Raw genomic sequence first — 12588 nt, forward strand, 5'->3', positions numbered from 1 at the left:
GTTGTCTGAAATATTACCCTTTTTCACGTGAAATGGTCGATATGTCATATCAAGGCAAATTGATGTATATTTTCACAAACACTAATTTCAACGATGTATACAATAGAAACTCATTTTGTCCTTTGGGTTAAAGATTAAACCTATTATAGAGATAATACATATAAAAATAGTCGAATCGATGAGACCAAATTTCATAAACGTCACATATCTCATGCAATTTTAATCAAGCTGATAGTGATCATGATTATAAGTGCACATAATGACAAGACTTACTATAATAATAACGCTTAACTTACAATAAGGACAACGGAGACTATTGTAACGGTAACATAATTAGTGGAAGGCGAGATAATAACGATTAGATAATCCTGTTTTATCTATCAGCTTTACTATACATCATCATATTCAAATATTCATCCTTAAGTGAATCGTCGACAGCATAACGGATCATATCAGTCACAACACAAAGAGCATGCTGATATAACACAGTATAGAATTGTCTTTGGTTTTGTAATCAATTTGGTGATGATGCAATATATCACCTGATACAAAATTCATCAAATTGATAATATGAGTAATCTAGAACTTCTAAGAAATGTGATAAAAGATACTTATGATATCATTACAGTAAACTATTATTTGTAAATGTACTTATACGATTAACGACACTTCTGTTCACTTATAATATGGTTATCTACATCTATACATCAAAGGTATATATTAAAGTTGTCATTTGAGTTGTAAAGATTAGATTTATACCTATACCATAACGGGAAATCAATAGTATTTTTTTTTTTTTTTATATAAAACGCTTATCGCAAACTCTGTCAGAGATTTTTAGATATTGCCAATTACATCTTTATTATCTTTTACAGCCACTCAGCGGTGTAACAACAATAAGGAAGTTATTGCCAGTGTTCTGCCGTCGTGTATGTTTTATGTATGTAAGACTGTACGTATACATGCAAGTAAACACACACACACACACACACACACACACACACACACACACACACACACACACACACACACACACACACACACACACGCACACGCACATACATATATATGTGAATAGCAAAACTTCGAAATCCACCTGGATTCCATCTTCAGACCTGAAGATGGAATCCAGGTGGATTTCGAAACTGTAGTCTCATTTTCAATAAAACATATATATGTATATATATATTTGTATATATGTATATATATATATGTAATATATGATATATTATATAATATATATATATTTGTATATATGTATATATATATTTATGTATACATGCATATATTTATATATATGTATATATGTATATATGTATATATGTATATATGTATATATCTATATATGTATATGTTTATACATGTGTATATTTATATATGTATATATTTATATATATGTATATATATTCATATACATGTATATATATTCATATACGTATGCATATGTATATATATATTAACATTGCATATATAATTCCAATACCAGATAGTGATATTTATCCCCGATAATATCCGAATCCGACAAGCGGTATATCCGTTAATCCCACGTGAGGGCGGGGCTTGGGGCAAGGGGCGGAGCTAAGTGCCCAGGGCGACTCACTTCACTCGTGTCGGGTCATGTCGTCGTCAGTCTATCCTTGTAAGACGGTGACAACACATTCGATTTTTTTTCGGGAAGCCTTGCTGAATACACCTCTATACCTTTGATTTGTTTTGTTCAAGTGCAACAAGGTAAGCCAATTTACAGTTGTTGTTATGATTAGAATGATTATTGTAATCATATCTCATTGTTGTTCATTTTGGTCATACTCAGTAGCATCATGAACATCATCGTCGTTGACATTATCATGGTTATCCTTATCTTTATCAGTATTACAAATATGATAGCCATTTTCATTAATGTTAGTATCTTCAGTATTGTTAGTATCATTTTGTTAGTATCATTGTTGTTAGTATCATATGTATTATATAATGTTTATATCATTTTATTATTATATATTATTATGTTTTTATTATTATTGTATTATTATTATTATTATTATTATTATTATTATTATTATTTCATTTCATTATATATATATCATATATTTATATTAATATAATATATATATATTATTATATTATTTTTATTATTATTTTATTATTTTATTTTCATTTTTAATATTTTTATTATTTTTTGATTTATTATTATTTTTATTATATATTATTTATTGAGTGTATTATCATTATTTTATATTTATTATCATTATTAACATATTCCTTATATTATTATATCATTCTCTAAATTTTAATAATATTTCCAAAATCACTTTGTATTTTACTTTACGGATAACATTTTATTTTTTCTATCCGCTGATAAACGATTAATCACATTTGTCAATTCTATTTAATCGTTTATAAATATACGGATATTTATACAACATTGTTTTCATTTAGGATTTTATATTTTTCCTATGATTTTTATTTTTTAAAATTACTTGTATCGAGGCTTTGATTTTAACTTGTAATTCAATTTGTATTAAAGATTGAACATAGATTGAAACTAATTCAACACGTTAGTCCATCTATTAAACTAAAATCCAGTCATAAGAATATAAATGAAATAATTAGATTAAATATCCCCCGTTACATATATCTATACACTTTAAATACGAGCCAAAGTGAAAAAGTTTATACAGTGTATATTACGGCTCCACGTGGTAGGAGAGAAAATGTAATTGTCTGGGAGATAAACTACTTGTTTGTCCTGTGGTCAGGTGAAACGGTTTATCTCCTGTGGGGATAATGGTCTTAAACCCCATACCCTCTGGTCCAAAGGTAATTTTATTTACGCGAAAATACAGCGTAATACTAAGTGAAAAGGAAAGTGTGGGGATAAATGCGTATATTTTTTTTCCATGCGTGGTTAAATTTGATCCGAACTGCATTTCAGTATTCTATTTTTGTAGTCATTTCTGGTTAAAATAATGGGTAAATTTTAAAGATTACTGGAATGAATGTAATCTCGCTACTTCTGTTGCAATATCCGACTGTCTTTTTTTCTCTTCGGGGAAGCTGATGATCCTCCGTGAATCGATTCCGAATAAATTATGCAAGTTTATGACATATTTTGATCAGGTTATTTTTCCGGCGGCTTACTTTGAATTACCGTGAATTACACTGCGGTTATTGCCATTGCTATTTCAGCTATGCTAGTTTCTATGTGGCTCTTAGATATATTTTTTCATCGTAGCTCACTTAAATCAGGCTATTTTACTCTTTGTGTTTTAGTCTGTAGATCTAGTTCTTCAATTCGCCGTTCATTCTTTATTATTATTATTATTATTTTATTATTATTATTATTATTATTATTATTATTATTATTATTATGCAAGGCACTGGTAGTTTTGTAATTCCCACAATCCTCATAATTACTTTTGAATAGCAAAACTCTTCCGTGTTGATACACGGAATATAATCCATAGACTATGGTCGGATCGTGTTGTTCAGTCCACTAATTTGCATGTTATAGATCAAACCACAGTCCAATGCAGTTATAGGTCAGATCATTAATCATTACATTCTTCAAACTTCGAACCATAAAACATTCTAGTTCAAAACTGAGCACATGCGGCGGCGGGTGTGTCTGTAAGCCTGTGGAAGGGAACTCAGGTTACGCCTCTGTAACACGAGTCACACACAGAACCCTCAGCCTCTCCCACGCAGACAAACATAAACAAAGACACACGCGGACTACGAGCCTACTAATGGATTGTTAAATTTATATTCTATTTTTTCCCCTTCGGCTGTATTTCTGAACTAATATACGATGCCAGTGAGAGAGGCGGCAAATTATGGCAACTGTGGGCGGTCCAAAACTTAATTAATAATGCAAATGACAAAAGATGCTACAGGTAGTGGTGCTAATGACCGTCGTTACGGTAATTAGTGGCGAGTGGTTGATCTTTTTAACAATTATAGAGGCGATTGTGGGTCTATGAGGCAGTGCTAATGGCAATGAAATTTGTTAGAGATAGAACCCGCTCTTATAATTAGTTAGAACTCTCATATGATCATTCGCTTTTTTAAGAGTAACGAGTTAGTCTAATCCCCGAACAAGTAACACAAAGCGAGAAAGACCGAACCACTAACAAAAATAACTTGACAGCCAATAATAGCAACAACAATCCATGACAGACGATATTGCTCGCACGAATATGATATGAGGAGAACAAGAAGACAACAGAAGGAAGAGAGGAAGAGAAGATGGAATGAAGAAGATTTCCAATCGGTCTCGTTGGATATCAATGATAACGATTTCAGCTAAGCGCATACTCTAATGGAACTGTAACCGGAGTGTCAAATTTAAAATCAATGCAAGAAGTACTGTACAATATCTGAAGTTTTAATATGCTTTTACGTAATTGTGGGGGAATATCTTACATTAGAGGCCATGTGTCTAATACATGACTAATGGCATAATTTCGTTGGATCTCTAAATTAGTCGGGAACCTCACTAATCATTCGCATTTAAGATATACGAATAAACATAGACATACGTAACCAGCTGAGAAGGCCAACACGCTAATAGAGGGTAATTATTGACAGCTCATAGTAGCCACTTGCGTCTTGATATCTAAATAGGCCTGGATAGACTATGGGGAAAAGCAAATGAAGGCTAATAAGAGGCAGGGAGATGGGGAAGTAAAGAGATATTTTTCAGAGACAAAATGAGGTCGGGGATATCCATATGTTCTACACGATTCAAACCATCAGAGGCACGTCATCAAATGGAACATGGCTGAAAGGTCGTGTATGTGTGCCCTTTATTTTTATTATATGATTTTCTTCACTGAAAGTCCTTTTTCTCTCTTAGTCTTCTCTTCTCTTTCTCTAGCTGATACTATCTCTATACTTCCTATTTCACAACTAACATCATGCTTTACTGTATTTTTCTCGGATCCTAAATGATAACGTACGTGAACATGCATTAAACAAAAAAACATCACATACAGTACACAATACCATTTTCGTGATATCATACATTCAGTATAGTCATTATATTATAGTTATATATGTATGAAGTATTAAGTTTCTCTTCTCTCTCTCACTTTGTTCTCTCTTCTTCACCTATGTCTACTTCTTCTTGCTACTTGGTCTGTTAGCTCTCTGTTCGTCTCCTCTTGTCTCGTTCTCTCTCTCAGTCTCTCTCGTCTCTACTACTTTCTCGTGTGCTCTCTTACTCTTCGTCTCTCTCATCTGTCCATAGTCTAAACTCGTCATAGCTCTATACTCTACAGTTCTACATAGCACTTTTACTCTTCTACGTCTAGCCCTCGTCGTCTCTTCTCTTCTCTTCCGCTTCCTCTCGTTTTTGTCTCTCTCTCTCGTCTCTACTCTGAGCTCTTCTTCTCTTCTCTTCTCTCCCTCTCTCTCTCTCTCTCTCTCTGTCTCTTCTCTCTTCTTCCCCCTTCTTCTTCTCTCTCTTCTTGTCTCGTCTTCCTCTGTCTCTCCTCTCTGTCTCTCTCTCTCTGTCTCTCCCTCTCTCCTTCTCGTTCTCTCTCTCTTTCTCTCCCTCTCTGTCTGCCCTCTCTCTCTCTCTCCCTCTCTCTCTCTCCTCTCTCTCTCTCGTCCTCTCTCTCGTCCCCTCTCTCTCTCTCACTCTCAGTCTCGTCCCCCCCTCTCTCTGTCTCGTCCCTCTCTCTGTCTCGTCCCTCTCTCTGTCTCGTCCCTCTCTCTGTCTCGTCCCTCTCTCTGTCTCGTCCCTCTCTCTGTCTCGTCCCTCTCTCTCTCGTCCTCTCTCTCTCTCGTCCTCTCTCCCTCTCTCTCTCTCTCCCTCTCTCTCTCTGTCCCTCTCTCTCTCTCCTTCTCTCTCTCTCCCCTCTCTCTTCTCTCCTCTCTCTCGTCTCTCCTCTCTCTCTCTCTCTCTCTCTCTCTTCTCTCTCTCTCTCTCTCTCTCTCTCTCTCTCTCTCTCTCTCTCTCTTCTCCTCTGTCCTCGTCTCTCTTCTCTCTCTCTCTCCTCCTCCTCTCTCGTCTCTCTCTCTCTCTTTCTCGTCTCCTCTCTCTCTCTCTGCTCTCCCTCTCTCTCTCTCTCTCCTCTCTCTCTCTCTCCTCCTCTCTCTCTCTCTTCTCCTCTCCTCTCTCTCTCTTCTCTCTGTCTTGTCTCGTCTCTCTATCTCTCTCTCTCTCTCTCTCTCTTTCTCTCTTTCTCTTTCTCTCTTTCTCTCTTACACACACTCTACCTTAGGAAAACCTACATATACCTTTTCGTGCGAAGAATAATTTCCCCAGTAACCCACTCTACCCAGCTACGTAAGGAAAAAAAAAACGAATTTTTCAATTTCGTCACTGCTTGCACCAAAGCAGCGAATTATCAAAGATAAGACCTGATTAGTTGCCTGAGATTGCGATAACGTCTTTGGCTTCCTTCAACTTCAGTCGCGTCTTATTCCGGGCAATAGCAGTGAGTTAGTTGTATTTTTTATTTATTTTTTTATCCAGGGAGTAAGATATTGTCGTTTTCGACTCTTTGTTTCTTTACAGGGGAAGGTTAGGTTGTGGTGTTTTTTTTTTTATTCAATTATTATTCCAGTTTGTTGGTCTTTTATTTTGTTTCCATCCAGGTGGTACGTTAGATGTTGTTTTTAATTTCTGTTTTTCATTCTGGGATTAAGATACGTGTCGTGTTTTTTATTCTTATTTTCATTTTTATCCACGGAGTAAGTTAGATGTCGTTTTTTGAATTCTCTTCCCATGTCTATTTTCATTAAGGGTGTAAGTTAGGTGTCTTGTAACTTATTTCTTTATTTATCTATTTTTTATATTTTTTTATTTGATCTTTATTTCCATTTTCATCCAGGGAGTAAGTTGCCAGTCGTTTTGTATCTTATTTATCTACTTATCATTTCAAAGATTAGTCCATCTCTTCCAGTGAAAAAATTCCACTTTCTTCTGAGAGTTAGAACGTCCCTTTCTTCAGCACGCAATTTACATCGACGTCTTGCCCTTTCCCAGCTCTTCGTCGGCCATTCCCTTAAGTGCCGACTCGTGGGTTAGCATTATCTTCGTCATGGCACGTGGCAGAGGACTCCTGAGGGGCCTTGCTGGTCCTTTGGCACTTCTGCTTCTCCTACAGCTCGGCGCCCTGGCAGAAGGTAAGACGAATGGATTTTTTTCTCCTTTTTTTTAGTATATTTGTTTTCTTTCTTTATTTTTTTTTCTGCTGTGATTTCTTTTATGTATGTGTCAAGTGTTATGTCACAAGGCAAGGTAAAGTAGTGTTGTCATTTCTTTTATATTTCTTGTAGTAAAGGCATGGGTAGGAAGGGACACGCGTATAAAATGTAAAAAATCTATTTTAACTTACATTGGCTGTTATTACACATACTTTCGTAACGTTATACGTAGTGGTACTTTTTAGTCTAGGGAATATCCTAAAACATCTCATAAATATTGTCGATATTCCCTCAAATTATGAAAATTTCATGTATTTCCTGCCACGTAACGGTAGGACAGTCGATATTCCAAAGACAAGGGAATCTCACGTATTTCCGACCTCGCAACACAGGGGTAACTATCAGCAATCACGAGATAAAAATTATCCGGGTAATTCCATGGCGATAACTCACTCTTTTAAAAACGGTGTCACTGAACTGTTACTGTTGTTAATGCGATTGATCTAACTTTTATTGCTGCTAAATTTTTCCTCTTTAAATTGCAATATACAAATGTCATTCACCTTAGTTCATGTACATAAACTTTACTTACCTCTACTGTTGATATATTATTTATATCAACCACACTATATCAAACCTCATCAAAATTCATCAACCATGATCTGTTAGAACCTAAGGGAAAATACAATAAACATTCCACCAATCGCAATCACAACTTCAGGGAAATTTCACCAGCCACACAACCACAGGGAAAATACGATAAACTTTCCACCAACCAGTCTACACACAACCTCATGGAAAAATCCCCCAACCATAATCTATCACAACCTCAGTAAATATACGAGTACACATTCCATCAACCGCAATCAATCACATCTTACCAACCATACGATCTATCACAACCCCAGGGAGAATATACTACAGACGCCGTATGGGAATGGTCGAAAACTTCCGGGAGAGCGCGCTGGAGGTCTGCGTAAAGCCCTTTAACCCCAGGACGCGAGTGGACCTCAAGCTGAAGGTGGTGAATCTAGGGTCGGCGAGAGACGTGACCGTCGGTGGCGTCTCCCTCAGGAAGAACCAGCTCTCGGAGGGCACGGAGCACATCATCAGCGCTAGCCATTTCGTGGAAGAGGGGGAGGTAATATATATTTTTCCCCCCAACTTATCTAACTTCCTAGTACATAGTATTGATCTGCGAATTAATGTACTTGTCTTTTAATTACCCCATCACACTCATATAATCGTTTATAACCTGATTTTAGTGATATTTTAGTGTATATTCACTATTTTAGTTTTATTTCCACTTTTTAATACTAAATTAATCTGTTTTGGTTGGTCATTTAACAATTCAAATATTTTTTTTTCACCATAATTCATACAAACTAACAGAGAATGTTATCATAGCATAGACTATTGTCATTGTTCATCCCCACATGCATAAGACAGGGTCATATGTACGCTTTATTTCTCACTAACATAAACTTTACTCTTTCAGCACAAGATGAAAGTGTTAGTTGACGGCAATGACACACCGTACGAAAAGGCTCAGGTTTACGCCCCCAGTGATGATTACATATTTTACGAATTCACCATTTGGCTCAGGGTAAGACATTTAGCCATTATTCAGTGTTTTTCTTAAAAATCATATAACGTTAAAGTTGCGTGTTCTTTTCTAGAATTTATATGATCATATACTTCTGACACGAACGCGCACTCTTCAGTTGATACACTACAAAAATGTCACTCGTAAACCCTTCGGTGGAGCGTAAAAAATATATGCTTACATATATATATATATATATATATATATATATATATATATATATATATATATATATATATATATATATATATATATATATATATATATTTTTTTTTTTTTTTTTTTTTTTTTTTTTTAGAGACGCTCGCAAACTTTCTGCCCCCATTTTTTTGCGAGAAAATAACCCGTAAATGGGTAAATAAGCGCTTTGGGTCTTGCTCCCTTTAGTTCTCCAGATAGTGTACATATATATCCTTGGGCAAAATGGCGATAATCACTGATTCCAGGGATTATATATATATATGTATATATATAATATATATATATATATATATATATATATATATAAACTATATATATATATATATATATATATATATATATATATATATATATATATATATATATATATATATGTATATATATATATATATACATATAATGTATACACATATATATGTGTATACATGTATATTTATATGGATATATGTATTCTTCTTTTAACGGTAGGTTCATATCTGAGCCGCCGTGGTCACAGCATGATACTTGATTGTAGTTTTCATGTTTTGATGCTCTTGGAGTGAGTACGTGGTAGGGTCCCCAGTTCCTTTCCACGGAGAGTGCCGGTGGTACCTTTTAGGTAATTATTCTCTCTATTTATCCGGGCTTGGGACCAGCACTTGACTTGGGCTGGCTTGGCCACCCAGTGGCTAGGTAGGCAATCAAGGTGAAGTCTCTTGCCCAAGGGAACAACGCGGCGGTCGGTGACTCGAACCCTCGAATTCAGATTGCCGTCGTGACAGTCTTGAGTCCGACGCTCTAACCATTCGGTCACCGCGGCCTTGACGATCATGGGCTTCCATGATTTTTTCTTAGCAATTTAGAGCGGTGGTTTGCCATTGCCTTCCGCCCGGTGTTTTTATCGAGTTACCATCTCTATTTACCCGGCACTGACTTGAGTTGGCTTGGCCACCCAGTGGCTAGGCAGGCAATCGAGGTGAAGTTCCTTGCCCAAAGGAAACAACGCGACGGCCGGTGACTCGAACCCTCGAACTCAAATTGCCGTCGTGACAGTCCTGAGTCCGACGCTCTAACCATTCGGCCACCGCGGATATATGTATATATATATATATATATATATATATATATATATATATATATATATATATATATATATATTAATAAATTATAATATGAGAAGCCCTTAAGGCATTAACTACCACATTTTTTATATCTTCAAGTTAAATGTATTCAGACAGCTACAAAGGCATAATGCATACTCAAAACACCCATTACTTTTGCGAGCTCCTTCGCTGATTTATTTTTGGGATTACTATTGCACTTGAATCATGAACATAGAAAAAAAACATGCACAATAACAATAAACACATAAATCCACAATTTAAGATTCTTCGTTGTTTACAGGGACGCGCTAATATTACTCAGTGTAACGTGACGCCGAAAACGACAACTACAACTACGACAACCTCAACGACTACAACGACAACCCCTCGGCCAGCTCCAACAAAAATGACTCCCCCGCCCCGTACAGAACGACCAACGGCTAACGAAACGAATCTGTTTAGAAAAATAAACGGGAACGAAACGCCCCGCCAGTTCACAGAAGTCACGGATGATGACGACCTGACCTTCGATGAACTTTCTGAGGAAGATCTGCCATCGGTCGAGGCAGGGACTGAGTCAACCATTCACACAAATGGTAAGCTCGTGAATGAGGTTGTTTGGTAGGTCGTTAGGTTCGGTCAAGTGAATAAATAAAGTCTGTGAGTCTCAAAACTTTTGTTACAAAGATTGTGGGTTTGGGATAATTCGATATTGTGGAATACTGTTATTTGATGCTAAGGTAAAAGGATGGTATTATCCTTATGATCATTTTAAAACATTATATGAATGCTTATTTGTCCGTTTTTTTCCAGAAACATCGAAGAAGGAGGAATGGTGGGCTTTCGTGTGGGTGATGGGGGACTTCAAGGGCATCCCAGTCCTCCTGCTGCTGATCGTCACCTTCATCGTCGGCCTCGGCCTCGGCGCCCTCTGCACGCTCTGTTGTGAGGTGTACTTCAGCAAAAGGAGGGACGTCGACAAGGGACACGAGGTCGACCGCAAGTTCTCCAACTACACGAGCTTCCGGACGGACTACTACCCGAGGCTCTCCACCACCACGACCCTCACCAGCACCCTCAACAACGCCCGCGTCGACAACGAGGCCAACCACAACAACCCGATGAGCCAGTGCCCGCCACCCTCGCCCCCGTGCTCGTCCCCGCCAGACACCTACAGCATGCCCCACGATGCCCACCGGGAACGCGCGGGCTCGATGTCTGTCCACGACGAGACCCTTCCGTTGAACTACCCGCTGACGTACCCGGACCGCGACCCGCAGAACTCCAAACTCCTGCACACGTTCGGCGGCCAGTCCTACCGGGAGTCCGAGTACCAGTGAGTCCAGCGGGGAGAGACTGGTACCTCGAAGTCCCAGAGGAGGGTCGGGAGGTACCAAGAGCAGGAATGATCGTTATGGAAGACCTTACATGAAAGAAGGGAGCCGTTCCATCGCGTCGATTTTACGCAGCGACGTTTTTGTCCGCGTGTTTCACCGCTGTTTGATTCCCTTTAACTGGTGCTAAAGTGTCGTGTAATCAGCGACGTTGGAATTGTGATGTTAGGTTAGGTTTATTTGTTTTCGACATAGGTAACTTTTTCCAGTGAAATGATCTGGAATGTCGATGGATTTGGCGAGAAAGGTGGAAGGAAAGCAACCTGGTCTACTCTGAAATGCTCATGTTGAAGAGTATTCTAGTCAGAAGAACGGGGAAATGCGGCTTTTATGATAATCCATGGAATATTTCGGTGGAATGTTCATCTTCAAGAATCCATATTTTTTGAAAAGCTATAAGATAATATGATCTGACCAATGATTACTGTCTCATTATGATACTGATTTAAGTTCACTGATATCTGTCTGTGATTTGCAAAGCAAATGATTTATGAGAGAGAGAGAGAGAGAGAGAGAGAGAGAGAGAGAGAGAGAGAGAGAGAGAGAGAGAGAGAGAGAGAGAGAGAGAGAGAGAGAGAGAGAGATCTTAATGTTCTGTGATAAATAGAGAAAATATGCCTATTTGTAGACATTTGGTCCGTATATCAACTTTCCTTTTGAAAAAAAAAATCCTTTGCTGATGTATTAAAAGCAATAAAAAGGTAACCACTCTGAATGCAATGCACTCCTGTTCTTGTCATTGTCAGCACTGCAGAAATAATGACACATAAAATACTCTTTGAATAAATAGGTAAAATAATTCTTGTTTGTAGCATATTCGAGCGTATAATTTCAAGATGAACACGAATCCAGTTCATCATATTCACATGCTTATTCCTCACTGCATGATATTACACGTTGGCACACTCAACTCACTTTCCCTTATTTTTGAAAGTTTTTTTTTTTTATATGAAACGAAGAGGGATTTTGATACATTTTTTTCACAGAAGATATGAACAAAATTCATACTATTTCCCTCCATCACCGATTAAAAAAAGTGTACCAACCATTGTATCATTGTATTGTATTTTTCACGGTGTACTTACATTTCCTATTCACAATTTAAGCATTGCACGCTGCAAAATTATACCGTCCACACTGCCCGCTCCTT

The 12588-nt window shown here is 37.3% G+C and overlaps 1 protein-coding gene across 2 annotated transcripts; it reads left to right on the plus strand.

The window, feature by feature from the left end:
- Nucleotides 1-1577: 1577 nt before the first annotated feature.
- LOC119580889 lies at nt 1578-12163 on the plus strand. Of its 2 annotated transcripts, none has more exons than XM_037929116.1 (6): nt 1578-1731; nt 6995-7134; nt 8064-8296; nt 8654-8761; nt 10346-10640; nt 10858-12163. In XM_037929116.1, exons 2-6 carry the CDS (start codon nt 7050-7052, stop codon nt 11382-11384), a joined length of 1248 nt encoding a protein of 415 aa, XP_037785044.1. In that variant the 5' UTR covers nt 1578-1731; nt 6995-7049; the 3' UTR covers nt 11385-12163. The 2 variants fall into 2 exon arrangements, with proteins under 2 accessions (XP_037785044.1, XP_037785045.1); XM_037929117.1 differs by lacking the exon at nt 1578-1731 and adding an exon at nt 6423-6443.
- Nucleotides 12164-12588: the final 425 nt, after the last annotated feature.

This window comes from Penaeus monodon, chromosome 14, assembly GCF_015228065.2.
Source record: "Penaeus monodon isolate SGIC_2016 chromosome 14, NSTDA_Pmon_1, whole genome shotgun sequence".
NCBI lineage: Eukaryota > Metazoa > Arthropoda > Malacostraca > Decapoda > Penaeidae > Penaeus > Penaeus monodon.